The sequence below is a fragment of the Capra hircus genome, chromosome 2 (assembly GCF_001704415.2).
Source record: "Capra hircus breed San Clemente chromosome 2, ASM170441v1, whole genome shotgun sequence".
In the NCBI taxonomy this organism is placed as follows: domain Eukaryota; kingdom Metazoa; phylum Chordata; class Mammalia; order Artiodactyla; family Bovidae; genus Capra; species Capra hircus.
This window is the reverse complement of record NC_030809.1, coordinates 105,492,496-105,515,326: the sequence shown is the minus strand read 5'-3', so window position 1 is coordinate 105,515,326 and position 22,831 is coordinate 105,492,496. Positions and strand designations below refer to the sequence as shown.

The 22,831-nt window shown below is 36.7% G+C and overlaps 1 protein-coding gene across 1 annotated transcript in view; it reads right to left on the bottom strand.

Moving 5' to 3' along the window:
• Positions 1-22,831, bottom strand: part of CSRNP3 (cysteine and serine rich nuclear protein 3) — a 209,181-nt gene that overhangs the window by 164,773 nt on the left and 21,577 nt on the right. Inside the window, exon 3 of the mRNA XM_013969237.2 lies at positions 7,089-7,177. Coding sequence (XP_013824691.2) covers positions 7,089-7,101 — 13 coding nt within the window. The 5' untranslated portion in view covers positions 7,102-7,177. The remainder of the gene's footprint in view (positions 1-7,088; positions 7,178-22,831) is intronic.

The following is a 22,831-nucleotide window of genomic DNA, read 5'->3' as shown; positions in this document are numbered from 1 at the left end:
ATGGTACAGATACCTTGAAAGAGTCTGGAAGTTTGGTGGTTTCTCACAAAACTAAACATACTCTTACCACATGACTTAACAAATACACTTTTTGGTATTTATCCAAAAGGTTTGGAAACTTTGCAAAAAATCTGCTATTGAATGTTCCTAGATGTTTTATTCATAATTACCAAAATTTAGAAGCAACCAAGATGTCCAACAGTAGGTGAATGGGTAAAGTGTGATACATCCAGACAATGAAATATTTTTTAGTGCTAAAAATAAATGTGGCTTTTTAAGCCACAAAAAGACGTGGAGGAAACTTAAGGGTATATTACTAAGTGAAAGAAGTCAATCTGGGAAGGCTATGGACTATACGATTCCAACTATATAGCATTCTGGTAAAGGTAAAAACTATGGAGACAATAAAAAGATTAGTGGTTGCCAGGGACTGAGGGTGGGGAGGAAAATAGGTAGAGTACAAAAGATTTGGGGTATAGTGAAAATACTTTGTATAATAGTACAATAATGGATACATGTCATTATATATTTATCCAAACTCATACAATGTACTGCACCAGGAATGAAACTTAATGTAAACTATGGACTTTGAGTGATTTTGATATGTTAATACGGATTTATAAGTTAGAACAAAGGTACCACTCTGTTAAAGGATGTTGGTAATGGGGGAAACTATGCATGTATGCTGCCGCTGCTAAGTCGCTCCAGTCGTGTCCAACTCTGTGCGACCCCATAGACGGCAGCCCACCAGGCTCCGCCGCCCCTGGGATTCTCCAGGCAAGATCAATGGAGTGGGTTGCCATTTCCTTTTCCATGCATGTATAGAGGTGGGAAATATATGGAAAATTCTGTACTTTCCTCTCAGTTTTACTATGAACCTAAAACTTCTAAATAATTGTCTTTTTTTAAAAAATTGGACAAAATATTTGAATAAACACTGCACAAAAGTATCTAAGCCCAAGTAAAAATGATCAATGTTATTATTTTTTAAGGGTATGCAAATTAATAAAAACCACAATGACAATTAGAATGGCTAAAATAAAAATAAATTAAATAAAAATTGATAATATAAAATGGTGCTGAGTGTGTGAAGCAGTATGAATGCTCTTACATTGCTGACGGAAATGCAAGATGATACCAACCATTTACAGCTTCTAGGTGGCACTAGTGGTAAAGAACCCACCTGCCAATGTAGGAGCCGTAAGAGATGCGGGTTTGACCTCTGGGTCAGGAAGATCCCCTGGAGGAGGACATGGTAACCAACTCCAGCATTCTTTCCTGGAGAATGCCATGGACAGAGAAGCCTGGAGGGCTACTATCCACTGGGTTGCAAAATGTCGGACGTGACTGAAGCTACTTATCACGCACTCATCAGCCATTTGGGGATACATTTTTGCAGTGTTTTAGAAAGTTATAAACATACTTAACACATGACACGTAATTCCACCTAAGCCTTTACCCACAGTAAATGAAAACTTAGGTTCTCACAAAAAATTCTAAACAAATGATTATAGTAGCTTTATTTGAAACAATAAAATCTAAACAACCCAAATGTCCTTTAAGATAAACAAACTATGATACATCCATACAATGGAGTATTACTTAGCAATAATAAGGAACAAACTATAGAAATATACAAAAGCATAAATCTATCTCAAATGCATTATAATTAAGGGAAAGAGGTTGGGTACAAAAGGCTACATTCTGTATGTTTTCCTTGATATGACATTCTGGAAAAGCAAAACTATAGTGAACTAAAACAGATCAGTTGCCAGAGATTGGGATGGGGAAGAGCCAACAAAGTGCAGCTCAAGGGAATTTTAGGGGTTGATGACACCATCCTGTATCCTGATTATGGGGAAGATTATGTGACTCTATGCAACTGTGAAATCTCCTGTAACTATACACCAAGAAGAGTGGATTTTAGTTTGTAAATATAAAATGAATAAATGATTTTCATTTTTCTTTGCTTTCCTGCATTGCATAAGTGCTTCCCTAAACCAAAGACACATAAATATCTGTGAGTTATCGAGCTTACTGAATGTTCAATAATAATTTTAAAATATTTAAAGTAATTTAAAATGTTAAATCTTTATCTGCAGTTTAATATGGTATGATGTATGCTGCAGCTGCTTAGTCACGTCCTATTCGACTCTGTGTGACTCCATGGACTGTAGCCCACCAGGCTCCTCTGTCCATGAAATGCTCTAGGCAAGAGTACTGGAGTGAGTTGCCATGCCTTCCTCCAGGGGACCTTCCCAACCCAGGGATCGAACCCAGGTCCCCTGCATTGCAGGCAGATTCTTTGCCTATGAGCCACCAGGGAAGCCCATATGATGTATAGGTCACACTTTATTTTTCCTCAAGTAAAGAATTGTTCTGGTACCTTCTACTAAGTAAGCCACTGTCCCTCCTGCTTCTCCCCATTCAAAATTCCTTCTTTATCAGACACTAACTGTATACCTGGGGTTGCTAATAAACTTCCATTGAAAGGCCTCCCCCATCGACAGATGATTATTTCTTTGTGGCATTTTATGATTTCATGTATATAGTGTCTGGTTTTGAACTTTGTATTTCCATTGCTCTGATGATTTGTCTTTGTGTCTGTCCTTACCAGGCATTGCTATCCTGTAAACATGTGTGTGTGTGTGTGTGTGTGATATGCAATTCTGTAGTTAAATCAAAGAGCAGAGTTGGAGTCACACGTAATAAACTCTTATGTGTGGCTTTGCTTGATCACGGATGGCCAGGAGGGTGGAGGAGCAGGAAGCTGAGAGTGAGTCTCTAGGGAGAACTATCCTCTGAGCAGGAGTAAAATACCAAGACCTGTTGTAGGCATGTTGCTTGGTTTCTACAATATTTATTGTTTTCAATAAGTTGATTTCACTCATTTATATTACTTCTGGCTGCCTATTGGTATTTGAGTTATGGTTCTGACTTTGGGAATGAATACAGAAAGAAGAGCCCATCAAAGGGGAGTTTGTGAAAAGGTCTCCAAGGGATAAGGTAGACCAAGAGGGAGGGGTGTCACAACAGCCCAGGAAATGAAAGAAGAAAAATGAAGTTAAAAGTGTCAAATGCCCCTGAGAGAGCCAGTCAAGATAAGGGCAGCGGGTCATCTGAGCCTTTAGAGAGAGCGTGCTCTGTTAAATGGGGTTGGATATCAGATCGCACTGTGCTGAGCAGGGACTGAATCTTGAACGCTGGAGATAATGAATGTAGACCGCTGCTGTGGAGAGACTGAATGAGCTGGGGAGCAGAGAAATTGGATGGTAGCAGTGGTGAAGTCAAGTGAAGGTAGAGGTCAGTTTGCTTTTGTTTGTTGACTTACTTTTTTGGATAGAAGTTTGAAGAGCATGTATAGGTTAAAGAAAAAGGGTCGGCAAAGAAGAAAATATTGAAGGTAAAGGATATAAAGGAAATTAAATGTAAAAGCTTTAGCATCAGTGATAGGGAATAAAATCAAATCCAGGCTTTGCCTTGAATAGCAGGAAGGACTCTTGATCCCTTAAGACTGGAGGAAAGAAAGAATGGTGATAGATGTTGCTGTTTGGTGCTGGAGGGAATCACAAGGATACACAAGGAGCTTCTTTACAATGACCTCAATTTTCTTGTCAAAATGTGAGGTTCACTGAGAGTGAAGGGCAGGGACTGTACAGCTTAAGTTGGGTGACAAACTTTTGAAATGGTGGCTGACCACAGTCAGAGTGAGAGGATTAGTGAATGCTACTGAGGGGTTAACTCAGATTAGAAAACCATCTATCTGCAGAGTGGTATAATTCACTCCTATAGCACTCATGGGCCTGAATTTAAGAAAAGAGATTTCTCATATGAATTCAGGTTTGTGTGTACAGTGTACAAAGGACAGGCTGTAGAAATGTGGAGAGTAAGCTCCTGGTGTCCAAGCCAAAGTCCAAGTAAGGCCTGGGAAAATGGAAAGAGCCACAGATTCAAGAAAAACAAGACTGAAGGGAAAAAAGATTTATTCATTCGTAGCTTAAGACCTATCTGCTGCTGCTGCTAAGTCACTTCAGTCATGTCTGACCGTGTGCAACCCTATGGACAGCAGCCCACCAGGCTCCTCTGTCCACGGGATTTTCTAGGTAAGAATACTTGAGTAGTTTGCCATTTCCTTCTGTGACTCCCAATAAAAACTTATGTTTTAACCTTATTTTTTCCTTTCACCTAATTTTCTAACTTATTTCATATTTATTCATTATTCTGTTAGACACAATTTAGATACAAGGACAGATGAAAGCAAATGAAAGGAAAATAAAAACATATACAGATGGTTAGAAGTGAGTTTCACTTTAACAGTGGTGGCTAGAATTTTAAGTGTCTCAGTTGAGATTTCAGAGAAGGCAATGGCACCCCACTCCAGTACTCTTGCCTGGCAAATCCCATGGATGGAGGAGCCTGGTAGGCTGCAGTCCATGGGGTCGCTAGGAGCCCGTCACGACTGAGCAACTTCACTTTCACTTTTCACTTTCATGCATTGGAGAAGGAAATGGCAACCCACCCCAGTGTTCTTGCCTGGAGAATCCCAGGGACAGCGGAGCCTGGTGGGCTGCGGTCTATGGGATCGCACAGAGTCAGACATGACTGAAGCGACTTACAGCAACAGCAGCAGCAGCAGTTGAGATTTGATTGAGAACAAGATACTGTTGGTGGTTGGAAGGATTTTTGTTGATATGGGGTGGATGTTTATTGAGGTTGTGGAGGTTAGGATGTGATCAGTGATTCTCACGTTGGGATAATTTTTCCCAAGGGGTTATTGGGCAACGTCTGGAGACATTTTTTGTTTTCATGGCTTGAGGTGGGGAGTCCTACTTGTGGCTAATGCTGGAGATGCTGCACCTTAAGACATCACCTTTTTAGAAGCATTTTGCGAGAAGCATAGTGCTGTGCAATCCATCTCCAGCGGAGTTGAGACTCCCACTCCACTGCAAATCTCTTTACTTACCTAGCTATTTGCATATGGATTCCTTAGGGGTTTATAGCATTCAAACCTACATTACAAGCATTGAAAATCTACATGCCTTTCTAGGTCTTTGGGGAAATGATTTAATTCTCTGGTTAGCTTAATAAAGAAGTTGCCTGTACAGGAATAAGAAGAACTAAGTAAGCAATGCTCACCTTTGTTCTTTTCATGTGTTTGCATAACTATTTTCTACAACATTAAATTTGCAGTTGTGGCAAAAAAGAGACTTTTTTTTCTTAGAATCTCATATTACTTACTTGTATTGTATTTGAAGAGCTTTAATAAAAGGTCCTTTGAATATGGGTTGTAATAGAGCATCACTCCCATTGGTATAAACACTCAGTATCGCTGGCTAATAAAAGCCATAACGTGAATTTATGAATAATCCCCAAATAATTCCCACTGTGCATTAGGATTCATTATTTGCCCTTTTAAATCTAGCCTGTCTTTTAAAAAATGTGTTGCTTGCATTAATAATAAAATTAATTTCCCAGTAACACATGGGATGCACAATTCTTGAGAACAAGAACCATATCTTATTCATTTTGAAACAACCAAAGCTTCACTCAGCCCATTGTTTTGCATATGGTAAGTCTTAAATAAATTTTGAATGATGTATTATTGGATGAGTGAGGAAAAGAAGATTCTGAAGGCAAACATGATCAAGGCAATCAAAATAAAAGATCATTACAGAGAACAGAGTAGTTGTTACCAGAAAGGAAGGGGCTGGGAGACAGTGAACAGGTAGGGGATGGGTAAGGAGGGTCAATTGTATGATTACAGATAGAAATTAAATTTTCTACAGTGAGCATGCTATATTGTATATAGAAGCAGAAACATAATGTACATATCCAACTTACATAATGTTATAAATCAATGTTACCTCAATAAACACACAAAACAAAAATAAATAAGAATCATTAATATATTTCATTTAAAATTATTAATACTTGACACTGGGTCCTCACAATACAAAGTAGTCAGAAATTATCTGCTTTCTCAAGGTATCCCATCAGAATGAACCATTTTTAACCTACATTGTAACTTAAATTTCCAAATGAATATTTTATGTTTATTTATCACTATAATCTGTTTATTATTGAATTGTGGTGTTGAACTTGGTGTTGGAGAAGACTCTTGAGAGTCCCTTGGACTGCAAGGAGATCCAACCAGTCCATCCTAAAGGAAATCAGTCCTGTGTGTTCATTGGAAGGACTGATGCTGAAGCTGAAACTCCAATACTTTAGCCAGCTGATGAGAACTGACTCATTTGAAAAGACCCTGATGCTGGGAAAAATTGAAGGCAGGAAGAGAAGGGTATGACAGAGGATGAGATGGTTGAATGGTATCACCGAGCCAGTGGACATGAGTTTGAGTCAACTCCGGAAGTTGGTGATAGACAGGGAGGTCTGGCGTGCTGCAGTCCATGGGGTCGCAGAGTGGGACATGACTGAGTGACTGAACTGAACTGAAGCTATTTAATAAGAGCAGGCTTATTTTACATTGCTTTTCTAGATTTATGACTCTAAACAACTTGGAAAATTCCTCACATATCTTTTTGCTCATTCATACTAACTTTCATTTTTATTGAGGTCACACTTTTTGACAAAAGTAAATTTTTTTACTGTACTTGGGAAAGTCAGGGAATGAAGTTCTAAGAATTTTAGAAGGATTGCTCTTAAGCGGTCATTCTAAACAATGTGTGTATATGTGTGAATGCTGTAACAAAAGATACATAAAAAATTTAAAAATTTGCTAAATAGGTATACATTCCTTAACAAATTCAAAATAAAAATGTATAGGAATGCATAATGTTTATTTTTATCCTAACACTGTTACCCTTTAAAAGAGTGAAGAAAACTTTGATAAAAAAATGAATTCTATAGTAAAAAAAAATTCTTGTAATTATCCCCAATTGAATAAAATGATACATGTCTAGTATAAATGAATTTCTTGAAATCTTAAAGAGATCATTTAAATATATGTATTTTATATAAGAGCATTTTTCCTTATTATCCAATTACACATTAGCAGTAACAGCCTGGGGGACAGTGTTACAGTTACATCCCAGATCTATATAACTATGAAAAGGATAATGTATACTAACCTTGAGATCTCATGAATGCCAGTATCTTCCTGAAGACGCTATGCCTCTGAAAACATCTTTTCAGTCTGTTGATAGCTCCGTATTTTGTCCTTAAAAAGAAAATATGCTTCAGTATGTTATATAAGGTTATATTTTCAAGAAGTAAAGTTGACAACAAGGTGTAAATATAATATGACACAGAGTAAAATCAATAGGATTCTTGGAATGTAAAAATAAGGTATTAAATTTAGAACTGAATGATCATACTGTATATAAATTAGTGCAGAAACAATAGCCATCTTGAAAGAATGTCATAAATTTCTAATCATTCATATGCTTTCATTTATTTGTTTACCTGTTATTCAATCGACAACTGTTACTAGGGACAAAAAAATTAAAGGCACTTTATCTTAGCAATCAACATCATGCTAAATTTAAATAACTTTCTAGTCTCCAGAGATTCATATCTTCAAGAAACAAAAATAAACAAGAAAACCAACCAAAATATTGTAGCTAGATAGTTGATGAAAATCACAATAAATATTTATTAGGATTAGTGAAATAATTTAAAGAGATGATAAAATCCTGGCAGTAATAAAATGTTTTTATTTTTCCAGACTAAAATGTATCATATATAATCACTTTTTCTAAAACACTAACAAACTTTCCATTCTAATAAGTTAAGATAAATCATTAAGTCCACATACAAATGTAAACTTTTTCCTTAAACATGACGTAGAGGAACTTGTGAACTGCGGTTCATTTGTTGTGTCTGCACAACAGCCAGAAATGAGCTATCACTGATCATAGCCAATAACAATAGCTAATGTGAAAGGGCTACGAACGGGTTATTGAATGAAGAAACAGACAACAAACAACTTACGCTGATGTCATTCAAACAAGCTTAAAACAGCAAAAAATCTTTGAGAAAAAAGTTGTCTTAGGAAAATTATGTCTCTAGGAGCCTCTTTCTCTGTTTAAACTTTATGTGTATCTTCATGGATATACATTTTAAATAGCTTTAGAACACACACAAAAGTAGCATAGTGTTATCAAATTGCGGTTAGAATTACAGAGTCAATAGAACTGAGTTCTGTTTGCTTCTGAGAAAGCCCAGATTCAGCAGAAGAATGAGAAATTTTGGAAAGATAGATTCAAAATTAAATTTTAAGTATAATTTAAAATGTCTTAAAACCCTGTTAAGAATATTATGCATAACATGATGACATACTGAAGACCACTAAAGCAATAATTTACATCACCTTTGCACTTATTTCGAGGAATATTTCAGAAAATAACTGTCTTCTCTATTAAGATACATATCCTAGATTGCATGTCAAGCAACTAAGAACCAACAAGCAAGCATGCCAACAGATCTCCACCTGTTTGTAATGTGTCCATTGAATACAGACTTTAAAAACTTATCTGAAATTAAAATCAAATACTAAAAATAAATTAGATGCTGAAATGAATCTGTCTATAAGTGTCATTTATAAACTCAACTCTTATTTTCTTATTAATGAAAATGAATCCCATATTATTTTAAATGTCATTTTTACGTATAGAGGTATCATTAAGATTTTATCCTAAAAATAAAATAAAATTTTGCTTCTACAAAAAAGTGGGGAAACTTAAATATAAAAACAAAACAAGAGGCAAAAAAAAAGTGGAGTAACTGCTATCTAGTTCAGTTCTCCCTATCGTACAAACAGGAAAACTGCCTACCATGTATTTGTGATATGTAGCTAACTCTAATGGCACCCCACTCCAGTACTCTTGCCTGGCAAATCCCATGGATGGAGGAGCCTGGTGGGCTGCAGTCCATGGGATCGCTAAGAGTCGGACACGACTGAGAGACTTCACATTCACTTTTCACTTTTATGCATTGGAGAAGGAAATGGCAACCCACTCCAGTGTTCTTGCCTGGAGAATCCCAGGGACGGGGGAGCCTGGTGGGCTGCCGTCTATGGGGTCACACAGAGTCGGACATGACTGAAGCGACTTAGCAGCAGCAGCAGCAGCAAGCTCTAAAGGAAAAGACTGTATGTTTTTTGACTACCAGTTGGAAAAATTGAAATTTAAAGCATAATTGTATTTTACAACCAAATAAATAAAAGACTTTCTTTAGTCATTTAAGGTAGTCTATAGAGTAAAGCAAAAATATTGATGCAGAGTACATCATGAGAAATGATGGGCTGGATGAAGTACAAGCTGGAATCAAGATTGCCGGGAGAAATATCAATAACCTCAAATATGCAGATGACACCACCCTTATGGCAGAATGTGAAGAACTAAAGAGCCTCTTGATGAAAGTGAAAGAGGAGAGTGAAAAAGTTGGCTTAAAGCTCAACATTCAGAAAACTATTATGGAATCTGGTCTCATCACTTCATGGCAGATAGATGGGAAAACAGTGGAAAACAGTGACAGACTTTATTTTTGGGGGCTCCAAAATCAGTGCAATGGTGATTGCAGCCATGAAATTAAAAGACACTTACTCCTTGGAAGGAAAGTTATGACCAACCTAGACAGCATATTAAAAGGCAGAGACACTACTCTGCCAACAAAGGTCCATCAAGTCAAAACTATGGTTTTTCCAGTAGTCATCTATAGATGTGAGAGTTGGACTATAAAGAAAGCTAAGCATAGAAGAATTAATGCTTTTGAACTCTGGTGTTGGAGAAGACTCTTGAGAGTTCCTTTGACTGCAAAGAGATCCAACCAGTCCATCCTAATGGAGATCAGTCCTGAGTGTTCCCTGGAAGGACTGATGTTAAAGCTGAAGCTTCAATACTTTGGCCAGCTGAGGCGAAGAACTGACTCATCTGAAAAGACCCTGATGTTGGGAAAGATTGAAGGTGTGAGGAGAAGGGGACAAAAGAGATGAGATGGTTGGATGGCATCACTGACTCAATGGACATGAGTTTGAGTCAACTCCAGGAGTTGGTGATGACCAGGGAGGCCTGGCATGCTACTGTCCATGGGAGTTGCAAAGAGTTGGACATGACTGAGCAACTGAACTGAACTGAAGTGAAAATTACATACCTGTAATTAACCTATAATTCAGACTGAGGCCAAGGAACCCTTGGTGATAGGAGAAAAAGAAAATGGACTCAAATTCTGATCTGTTTGAAGGTCAAGGATGTAAAAATAAATCTGATGGACAGGATTGATCCTACCTCAGGTCAGTCAAGTTCCTGAGAGGAAGTCATCACAAAAGTCAAATAATTTTAGAAGAGCAGGTCATATTTAATGCCATGTTCCAAGACCTGGAGATGTGAGAATCAACACCAGTTCTGGGCACAGTGTGCAGTGGCTGACACTGGAAAGAATTCCAGTTCAGCACCCTGGCTGTCTGGATGTGACTAGGAGACACTGGCTGCGTGAGACTGTATGAAGAAGAATGTGTCCACAAGTGAAAAAGAATGTCAAGAGGGGTGGAGCTAGGATCCATCAATCAACAGCACTCACTTGAGACCCAGGCAATGTGTAGAGGAATACCACCTAGATGATATAACCCAGGAAGATGCAGAGGCTGCTGGTCTTCCTTTGGAAGCCCCATAGGCACATCTACATTCCCACATCTGTGGGAACTGCTGCTTTCCTGAAATCCCATGTCTATGATGTGATCATGCCTTAAGTAGGATTCCCCCCTTAGCGTAGCCTGTTATACTTTTCTTGAATGAGATTGCAATCCCATGGGCAGCCTTAACAATGACAAGTGACATCTGGGGCTGATTTGCGGATACATATAACTATCTCAGGAACTATGAAAAATATTCAAGGAGGGTGGCATTGATGGAATGGAACATGTATACTAATGTAAATGTAACATCATTTGTCCTCACAAATCTTTTGTTGTGCTCATCTAAAGAACCTCAGTTTCTGCTTATGAGTTCCGTGAAAAACAAAACTGACATAAACCTACATTATTATTTTAAAACGTGCATCTAATACTTACAGTTCACATCTGATCTTTCCTCATACGTGGGGTGCAATTGAGAAATTCCCTGAGAACCATTCTTCATTTACAGAAAGTCTTGCAGTATTGCAGGGGGACGGTGAACACCACCTCTTCTAATTCTAGGCCCTGGGCTTCTTGGTTGCTCATACACATCACTGTAAATCAGCCTAAGATCCCAGAAGCCATTCCGAGTGGCAAGTGAGGGTCAAATATCTCTCCTGCTTGTCAACATTTTCTCTAAATGGTACCTTTAGCAGGTCAGTGATGCACCAACCTCTTATGGCATGTTTTAATCAACAGCCATGCTATACTTCATTGAGGTCATTGAAGGTCACATCTCAGTGGTAGCCTTGACTGAGCTATAAGATCAGTTTGTGTTGTTTTAGTGGGTGATTCAGTGGTTAGATAGGATGAGATATAAGTTGCTTACAACACTCTTTTAACTTGCTCCCATCCTTAAAATTTGTATTTTTCTTGCAATTGTGTGGGGATTTTTCAAACTAAGCTTGTTCCTCCAAGGATCATGGAGTTTGAGATTCTCAAGTTGATCAGTTCTACATGTCTAGGAGCCTGGCTTATATCACAGTTTCAATATGTCAAAAGGAAATATTCTATGAATACAAGTGAAGAAATGTGAATTGTCTATTCTGTGCTTCTAAGGTGATAATACAACTTGTAAGTTTGGTGCAACAGTTTAGTTACATTTGCAACTGCATCTCAAAACACAGTATTGTGTATTTAATATGCTTGCAACCAGCAAAAGCATCTTTCACTCTGAAGGACAACTTCCTGACAGAAGTAAAAGGCCTAGGACAAGGGAATCTAGCAGGAAACACCAATCTGTCATGTACAGTTTGGCCCTATTTTTTTAAAGCCAATAAAACACCACTGAAAATCACATTGATTTTATTTAGATTTATTTTTTAAGTAACAATACCATCTCAATTTTGTACCTACATACACTTGATAAAGTGCAATTATCAAAATATATGTAGCCGTTAATCCATTTTTCCTAACATGTGCTGAACTATAGTGAACAGTATCATATGACCAAAGAACTTTCTAAGATTATAATAGCACTTAGTCATTCTATTTCAGTAAAAGTGGACAAGAGTTACTGAAATAAATTAAATCAGTCCTAGTTAGGATATTTATATATCAGGTTCACCATGGGATTCTTCCACTCAATCAGCTGTGCTCTCAAGTGTACTAAACAAATCTCTGAAATAGTTCAGATAGATCTCTATTTAAAGACATGGGGAAAGACATAACTATAATTACTAGGAATTTGCAAGAGCTAAAATAAAATTTGGGTGAAAATTTAGGTAAAAATTAAAAAAACCCAAAGAAGTGGATAAATTGCAAGAAAATTGTAAATTAGCAAGACTGACCCAAGAACAGGTGCAAACTTGACAGATTATCATAAGAGATTGAAAATATTTTTCAGATTCCACCATTGCAAGAGCAGATAGCATCAGTAGGGTGCAGGGAAGCCTTAAAGAATCTTTACAGTAAAAGTCTCCAATAAATCATACACTTCATCAACAAGAAAGTTTCTTGACCTCTACATATTTTTTTCTCATCCCACTTACATTCACATTTCCCCACTTACTGAATTTAGGGTCCATTATTCATCATTGTGGTCTCTCCCTCACATATACACTCACCATATGGCCTTTTCCCTCTCTTCTTCAAATAAATGTGACAAAAATGGCTAGTTAAACTCATCTCTCTTCCTACTATGAACATGCCTCTCACAGCTGAACAGATGATAATGACTAGAGAAAACGTAGGCTCTTGCAAGTGGGTCCCCAGTAGCAGTGTCTGACAATCTTGTTACATTTCCCTTATTAATTCATGCTTCAACTCTATACCACAAAAGGCATCTTTACTTCTTTTCAACTGTCCAACATTTCTTCCCATCTTTTCCAACTCAGTTTATGATATTGCTTCTAAGAAAATTGAAAAAAAAAAAAAAAAACCTATTCAGGTTCCTCTTCTTACCACAATATTGTGTATACTCCTAACACTTGTACACACGGAGTCAACCTTCAGTCCTGTTATGATGGAGAAACTGTTCTTTCTCCCACCTAAGGAGATTTCCCTCTCTTAAGCTTTGGATTCCATTTCCTCTCACTTAAAAATAAAGTCCCTTTCCATCAGTTTCTCCATCTCACTATCACCTATTTCTCTACTCCATTTGTAGAGACTTCCCAAAGGAAGGTATTTTCTGTTTCTCAGCTGTAATGTTACATTGAACTCCCCCAAATTAGGCTTCATTTTCACAGTTTCACTGAAATAACATTTATAAAGGTTATTAGCGAGCTTGGATATTACCAAATCCAATGGCAAATTTTCAGTCCTTTTTTCCCCCTTAATATCTCAAGAGAGCTTGACTCAGATTTCCTGTCTTGAACTCTTCCTTCACCTGGTTTGTAAGATACCACACATAAGGTAGGATTTTCTCCTCATTTGCTGTCCTTTCTCAACTTCTCTGTCTGATTTCTTCCATTATACCTAACCTCTAAAGCCTCTTGTGAACTGAACTTTGAGACTTCTGTGTGACTCATAGCGAAGCAGACCTGGTCCTATGTCTTTAAATGCTACCATTTATTTGTGAACCCCAAATGTAGACATGTAGCCTGAACCTCTTCTCTGAGTGTTAGATTGTTATACTCACTGTCTACACTATAGGTCCACTTACATGGCTAATAGGCTTTTCAAATTTAACGTATTAAAAAATAGTAATAATAACAAAAGAAAGATAGAAGGAAGGAAGGGAGTGAGGAAGGAAGGAAACTGAGAAGGAAGGTAACATACTCCAGGCTTCCTCCCCCTCCTCCAGTCTTTCCCAATTCACTAAGTTGCATCACCATTTACCCAATGGCTGGTATTTAAAAAACCTCTTTGAGAAATGGCCAAGTCAAGGATTGCGGCAGGTAAATATCAGATGAACCTGAAGGATCTTACAGTGATGAAAAGTAAGAAAGGGAAGGAAAAAAGAGGCACAATCAGGTTAGAAGGACATAAGAACTGACCCAAAAGAACTCTCAGTGGTCAACGTTGGAATAATTTAAGCAAGAAAAATTAATGACAGTATTAGATTATAACCCAAAGAATAAAATGAGTATCTATGAGTCAATACTGATATAAATAAACGACTGAATCAATGAAAAGGGGAGAAGGAACAAATCTTCCTTACATCAAACAAATTCTGTGATATGATATTTATGACTTCACATAAAAATGCATATGTGTCTGCATAATAGAAAATTATTCAACAAAACCAATTTTGAAGCACAGAACAGTTTTTTGAAATTGGGTCCACATTTTTTTTTCAAGCAAAAACCAACTTTTAAATATAAAATTAATTGAAGGGCTCTTAAATTTACAGAGAAAATAGAGAAAGGCTGCTAGAATTGATCAGATTCCCAGGAAATGCTTAAATTCTTACAGATGGTCCTAGGAACACAGTTAAATTACAGACTATGTTAGTCGGTGTACTTTCATGCTCAGTTGCAGAAAATAGAAATCAAGCCTAAAAAAAGAAAAAGCAGCATCCACTGACAGGAATGAGAGAGGAAGATCTTTACAGCATTTGCTCCCTCCACTTTCAGTTAATGGAGCGGTCTACAATATTTACCTTAATTATTTAGATTCTTTCTCATGGAAACCACGCAGGGTTACTATTCTGCAAGGCAGGAATGCCAAAACAAAGTCTCAAAGGCTTGCTCCCACTGCCCTGATAACTTCCATTCTCTCAAAAGAAATGAGAAAAAACCCCACCAATTTGTTACATAAGAATGTGTCCTTATCTTCTCTACCACTATAAAATGTAAGAAGCCTCACCAAAATTTCTCTGTAGAAAGTGCCCAGAACCTAGTTAGTACTTAATGTTTTTACATACTTTTTCCACATTTCAGAAGCAATGCATGTAGTGGCAGACAGATATGGGGGATATATAATTATGTAATTAATCTGTCCCCAAATCTGTCTGCTTGTAACATGAAGGAGCACATCCTGCTAATGTCAGGTATAATGTGAGGATGAAGAATAGAGGGATGCAGTCTAGATATTATATGAGAAAATTTTGTTACACATCTATCTGTTGATACACTTCATGATAGATGACTTAATAATAATAAAGTGATTTTACCATAAAGTAAACAATGAATGAAACTTGAGTGGAGATTTTTACTAATAAGAGTAGACAAATGAAGATTCAAAGCCATTCAAGAAAAGTATTAGTGGCATGACATTGTTTAAAAAAAGTGCTTAGGTTCTCGAGTACCAAAAAACAGAGCTTGCCATCATTTTTATGTTTTCATCTTTCTTACTTCTGTGACTTTGGGCACATCAGTTTACTTAACATCAGTTTCTTCATCTATTAAATGGGCATGTGAACTTCAATTTTGCCTTTTGTAGGGAAATCAGTGGTCTCAGGTGGCACTAGTGTAAAATATCCTACCTGCCAGTGCAAGAAATGTAAGAGATGTGGGTTCAATCCCAGGGTCAGCAAGACTCCCTGGAGGAGGGCATGGCAACCCACTCCAGTATTCTTGCCTGGGGAATCTCATGGTTAGAGGAGTCTGGCGGGCTACATTCCACAGGATTGCAAAGAGTCAGACATGACTGAAGAGACTTAGCATGCGTGCACACACTCAGGGAAGTCAGTAGACAAGCAATCAGGAAATGCAATTTTCAGAGAAAGGGCAGAGAATGAACACAAACGAGTACATAGCTGACACTATGAAGACATGAGCTATTTCACCACCTAAACTATTGGAGCCAGGGATGAGACAGCTTCTTGTCTTCAAGAATATAGTGCTATGAAGCTGTGTATGTCTACATGTAGGCAGATATCTTTCATAGATCTTAAGGGAAACCCATAACCCCATCCATATGCAGTGAGAGAAAATAAGGCCCTCCCATAGTGAGAACAGAGCCAAGTAATGGGGGTGGGAGGATGCACTGAGGTTATTATTTGAGCCCTAGAACCATTTTTGCCTGATGTGATCTCATCCATGTCTCTCTGTTACATGAACTAAGATATCTCCTTTGTGTTTAAGCCAGATTGCATAGAGCTTTTTTCACAAGCAATAAAAAGTCCTGACTAACACAACCATGACTATTAACTGAATATTTTAAAGAAGTGCTAGGAAAAATGCCAAGTATTACCAGTAAGAATTGCAATTAAAAAACAGATATAGTTATTTATTACTAGTAAGAGAAATTAAGTGAAAGTGATTGTGTTGATAGGTCCTCAGTGGCCATCACATCTTAAACAGAGAATTTAAATACAAAAAATTAAAAAAGAAGGAAAGAAATCTAAAAAGGAAATTTCTTCCAACTTTTTAAGATAGAAGAACTAGTTGATTTCTTTGATTTGTGCCTGGTAAGCAGACTACAAAAAAATGCAGATCAATACCAGATGGAGGCTATCAAAACGAAAAATGGACACAAAGAAACAAAAATGTATTTAAAATTAATCTGCAGGTACAATATGTGGGCTTCTAAACAGAGCAGTTTTATTTCCTTTTATCATACCCTAATGTTGAAGATTTTTTTAATAAAGTGGATGATTTAACCTTTAGCCCATTTGCAGAACAGATAAAGGAGACTCAACAAACCATTATATCTATATATTTATATTAAAAACTAATATTTCTAGCCTTTCCTTCTTTCACATTAAGCAATATCTATACTTTATCTTTTTACTACTCCGTTGATTTAACTGATTTGATCACTTTGTCCTCATGAAAGTGAAAGTCACTCAGTCGTGTCCGACTCTGCGACCCCATGGACTACAGAGTCCATGGAATTCTCCAGGCCAGAATACTGGAGTAGGTACCCTTTCCCTTCTCCAGGGGATCTTCCTAACCCAGGGATTGAAGCCAGGTCTCCTACACTGCAGGCAGATTCTTTACCAGCTGAGCCATCAGGGAAGCCCTAAGTGGAAAATAGCATAGGCTTTTTTGCATCATTTTTATATTATTACCATCTGTGTGTGTGTAAATTTCAAATATATTTTTGAAATATTTTGTTTATTTTTTTAGCCTTTGACCAACGTCTCCCAGTTTCCTCCATCTTACAGCTCTGGTGACCATAACCCCTATCCTGTTTCTATGAGTTTTCTGTTTTTTAAATATCACATATAAGTGAGATCATACAGTATTTGTCTTTCTCTACCTGACTTATTTCACTTAGCATTAATGCCCCAAATTCCATCCATGTTGTCACAAATGGCAGGATTTTCTCCTTCTTATGGCTAAATAATATTCCCTTGTACACACACACACACACACACATATACATATACACCATAACTTCTTTTTTTTTACCATAACTTCTTTATTCATTCACTCATTAATGGACACAGGTTGACTATTGCAAATAATGCTGCAATGAACATAAAGGGTGTATATTTCTTTTTAAGATAAGACTTTATTTCCTTTGGGCATTTACCCAGAAGTGGCAATATGGTTTTAATTTTTTGAGGAACCTCCTATTGTTTTCCATAGGTTCCTGGAAACCTATGGAAAACAATTTACATTTCTAAATGTACCAATTTACATTCCAATGTAATGTAAATTACATTGGACTGTATCAATTTACATTCCTACCAGTAGTATACAAGGGTTTCTTTTCTCCACATTCTCCCCAACATTTTCTATCTCTTGTCTTTTTGATATCAGCTATTCTAACAAGTGTGAGGTGATTTCTCATTGTTATTTTGATTTGCGATTCCTCCTTGATGATTACTGAAGTAGAGCATCTTTTCATGAACTTGCTGGTCATTATATGTCTAGAAATATTCTATTCCATCCTTTGCCTAATTTTTTAATGGATCATTTATTATTCAGTTTCATGAGTTTCTTATATATTTTGGATATTAACTCCTTATCAGATATATTATTTGCAAATACTTTCTCCATTCCATAGATTGCTTTTCATTTTGTTGATCATTTTATTTGCTGTGCGGAGCTTTTTAGTCTGGTACAGTATTACTTGTTGATTTTTATTTATATTTCCTGTGCTTTTAGTGTCATATTCAAAAAGTTCATTGCCAAGACGAACATCAGAGAGATTTTCCCATATGTTTTCCTTTAGGAGTTTTGCAGTTTTACCTTACATTTAAGCCTTTGATCCATTTCAAGTTAATTGTTGTGAATGGTATATGACAGGGGTCCAGTTTCATTATTGTTATGTGAATATACAGTTTTTATAGTATCATTTATTTAAGAGACTATCCTTTCTTAATTGAGTGTTTTTGACTCCCTTGTAAAATATTAGTTGGCCAAACATGCCTGAGTTTATTTTAGGGGTGTTTAATCTGTTCCATTGTTCTGTGTTTTTATCCTAGTATCATAGCGCTTTAACTAGTATGGTTTTGTAACTTAGTTTGAAATCAGGAAAAGTGACGCTTTCAGCTTTGTTTTCTTTCAATGGAACATTTTTAAGTGGATTTTTAAAATAACCTTGAACATTTTTAAGGACCTCTTGTGTTCATGCATATTAAGTTGCTTCAGTCATGTCTGACTCTTTGCGACTGCCTGGACTGTAGCTCACCAGGCTCTTCTGTCCACAGGATTCTTCAGGCAAGAATACTGAAGAGGGTTGCCATGTCCTCTGTACTCACAGCTGGATTCATTACCACTAGCCCCACTTGGGAAGCACATTTTATTTAAAGTAGACTCAAAGGAGGGCTTCCCTGATAGCTCAGTTGGTAAAGAATCCACCTGCAATGTAGGAGACTCCGGTTTGATTCTTGGGTTGGGAAGATCTGCTGGAGAAGGGATAGGCTACCCACTTCAGTATTTTTGGGCTTCCCTTGTGGCTCAGCTGGTAAAGAATCTGCCTGTAATGCGGGAGACCTGGGTTTGATCCCTGGGTTGGGAAGATCCTCTGGAGAAGGGAAAGGCTACCTACTCCAGTATTCTGACTTAGGGAATTCCATGGACTGTATAGTCCTTTGGGTCACAAAAAGTCGGACACCACTAAGCAACTTTCACTTTCATACACGAGGCAACAATGATTTTAATATTAAGAAAAATATTTTTTAGCTCATCATATTAGAAGTTATTTTAAAAAGTCTCTAATAGGTACAAAAATATTTTAAAACCTTAGGGACTCAGCAAAAAAATGCACTGCAAGAAGAAATGCACAAAACTCTTCTGTGGGTAGAATGACAGTTAAATATGGAAACATATCTGGTATTCTTGGAATGGAATTGTAAAGATGTCAATTTGCCTTGTGGCTCAAATTAACCTATAAATGTAATGTAACTCCAATGGCATAGCATGTAATGTAACTCCAATGCTTGGTTTGTTTCATAGTTTGACAATATTCTTATAAAATTCAAATAATAATTATGTGAGAATAACTAATATGCAGAGTATATCATGAGAAATGCTGGACTGGATGAAGCACAAGTTGGAATCAAGATTGATGGGAGAAATATCAATAACCTCAGACATGCAGATGACACTATACTTATGGCAGAAAGCGAAGTGCTAAAGAGCCTCTTGATCAAAGTAAAAGAAGAGAGTGAAAAAAAAAAAAGAAGAGAGTGAAAAAGTTGCCTTCTAACTCAACATTCAGAAAACTAATATCATGGCATCTGGTCCCATCACTTCCTGGCAAATAAATGGGGAAACAGTGGAAACAGTGGCTGACTTTATTTTGGGGGGCTCCAAAATCACTGCAGATGGTGTCTGCAGCCATGAAATTAAAAGATGCTTACTCCTTGGAAAAAAAAGTTATGACCAAGCTAGACAGCATATTAAAAACAAAGACACTACTTTGCCAACAAGGGTCCATCTATTCAAAGCTATGGTTTTTCCAGTGGTCATGTATGGATGTGAGAGTTGGATGATAAAGAAATAAAGCACCAAAGAATCGATGCTTTTGAACTGTGGTGCTGGGGAAGACTCTTGAGAGTCTCTTGGACTGCAAGAGATCCAACAGTCCATCCTGAAGGAAATCAGTCCTAAATACTCTGGAAGTACTAATGAAGCTGAAACTCCAATACTTTGGCCGCTTGATGCAGGAGAAGGGGATGAAAGAGGATCAGATGGTTGGATGGCATCACTGACTCAATGGACATGAGTCTAAGTAAGCTCCGGGAGTTGTTGACAGACAGGGAGGCCTGGTGTGCTGCAGTCCACTGAGTTGCAAAGAGTCGGACACGACTGAGTGGCTGAACTGAACTGAACTGAACTAACAGAGTTCCTAAAGAGTATAATAATATACTGTGTTTCTGTTTATGGTAGTGAGTTATGGAAAATTGGGAACCCTTATGTGAGATTAAAACTTGCTACAGAGTCAGTATTGTTGGTTTAGGCATAGCCATTTAGATGATGAAATGGAAAATTACAGACACTGATCCTCCTATATGTAAGAATTTGGTTCAAGAGAAGGACAGAACTTCAAATAGCAAATATTATATTACTCAAATATGATTTTAGAAAAACTGAAAAAAACTGTCTATTTTACATAGCATGCCATCACAATTTTCAATTGATCCAATGATCTACATTTTTAATAGAAATTCATAAAAGTTTTAGAGGAGATTATTTGTATGCAATTAATCTTGGGAGCTGAGATCTCCCTAAACATTTCTTAAAAGCCAAATCCGTGAGTATATTTGACCACATAACATAGTTCTGTGGCAAACATAAACAGAGTTGAAAGACCAGTGAATAAAATAGGAAGGATCTTATCACATAAATGTTGTAATAATACTTAATATAAAATAATGAAAGAGAAAACCATGATAAAAAAGAACTAAAGTAGACCACTTATACACACAAAAAAGGGTAAATAAATATGTAAATAATTTGCTTTCTACTATTGAGAGAAATTCAGGTGAAAGCATTAAGGAAATATCAGTCTTTACCTACCAAATTGGCCAGGTATACATGCACAGAGAGAGAGGAAAAATAATGCCTAGTTAGTTTGGTAACTAAATAAGGAGATTACTTTAATTTCTAGAAGTGAGCACATGAATTGGTAAAGCTTTCTGGAGGGCAATTAAAATGATACCTTTGAACTATGATTTCTATCTTGGGGAAAAAATTATAAGCATGTTATAGCAGCAGTAATTGTATTAGTGAAAAATTCTAGAAAGCTATTGTAATGAATGGAGACACTAAGTCTTAAACTAAAATATATTAATATAAATTGAGAAAATATATAGATATCATGAAATATTGAGAATATATAGATAATTTAAATTATGCATGTCACTATTCAGAGAAAACTTAAAATTTTCTGTTTCTGTAGAAAAATACAATGGACATGAACTTGGGCAAACTTTGGGAGATGTTGACGGACAGAAAGGCCTGGTGCGCTGCAGTCCTTGGAATTGCAAAGTGTCAGACACGACTGGGTGACTGAACAACAGCAATAATAGAAAATACGTGTTTCCCTTTCTGTTTCTAGATCTTATTGCTTTCGTACGTCATGTATAATATTTTACAAATGGGATGAATCTGCAAAATAATTTTGCAATTAATGTGAAGTATTTTTTAATTTGAATATATTTTTATGTCAATGGATACATTTGTTCAATTCTTTTCACTGGCCACATGGTAATCTATTGTATCGGTGTTCCATATATTATTTAAACAATTGCATACTATAATTTTTCACTGTAGGGAAAATATTGCAAAAATTTAAGCTAAATTTTTTAATATTTATTTTTAAGTAACAAACTTTAAATATATTTATTAAAAATATTTCAGTGTTCTTATCTTAAAATATTGACTTCTGATATTGATATTAATAAATTTAAAACTATGTAGGTAGTTTGGAAAGTGATTTCATTTATACTGACAATATTATATGCATAGTTGGAAACTTCATGAACATCTGATATACAAACATTTTTCATATAGGTCTGTACCCATTGAAGAAGACCCTAAATTGTATCCAGCAATCTTAATCATTGGGTTAACCTAAAAGGTCATTCGGGTTTTCCTGTAATATCTTATGGAATGACCTGAATGAACTTTTCGGCCACCCCAATAATTTCTATACAGTTAGCCTGTTTTAGTTCACTCATTTCACGTTTAAGATGACAGAGATCATTTGTTCAATTAAGACATGTACGTTTTAGAAAAAGTCATGAACATACCGAACAAAAATAAATTTATTTAGGACCGTGTATTAAAAGAATCAAAATAATTGAGGAATTGCTTGGTGACCTAGTGGTTAACACTGGGTGCATTCACTGCTGTGGCAGGGATTTGATCCTTAGTTGGGGAGTTAAGATCTCATAAACCACTGAGTGTGGTCAAAATAAAGGAGCCTCTGGAAAATAAATTCTATAATGAAACTCAAACTAGTAATAATGGTAATAATTTATTTAAAACATCTACTACAATGCTTGGCAAATGACAATGCTTAATAAAGCTTGCTATTATGATTATTAACATTAAGTAATGTGGGGGACATATGGTTGTGAGAGCTGGACTGTAAAGAAGGTAGAATGCCAAAGACTTGATACCCTTGAAATGCAGTGCTAGAGAAGACTCCTGAAAGTCCCTTGGACAGCAAGGAGATCAAGCCAGTCAATCTTCAGAGAGATAAACCTTGAATATTCACTGGAAGGACTGATACTGAAGTTGAAGCTTCAGTATCCTGGTCTTCTGATGTAAACAAATGACTCATTGGAAAAGTCCCTGATGCTGGGAAAGACAGGGGGCAGAAGGAGTAGAGGGCATCAGAAGATAATATGGCTGGAAGGCATCACCAATGTCATGAGCATGAACTTGGGCAAACTCCAGGAGATGGTGTGGG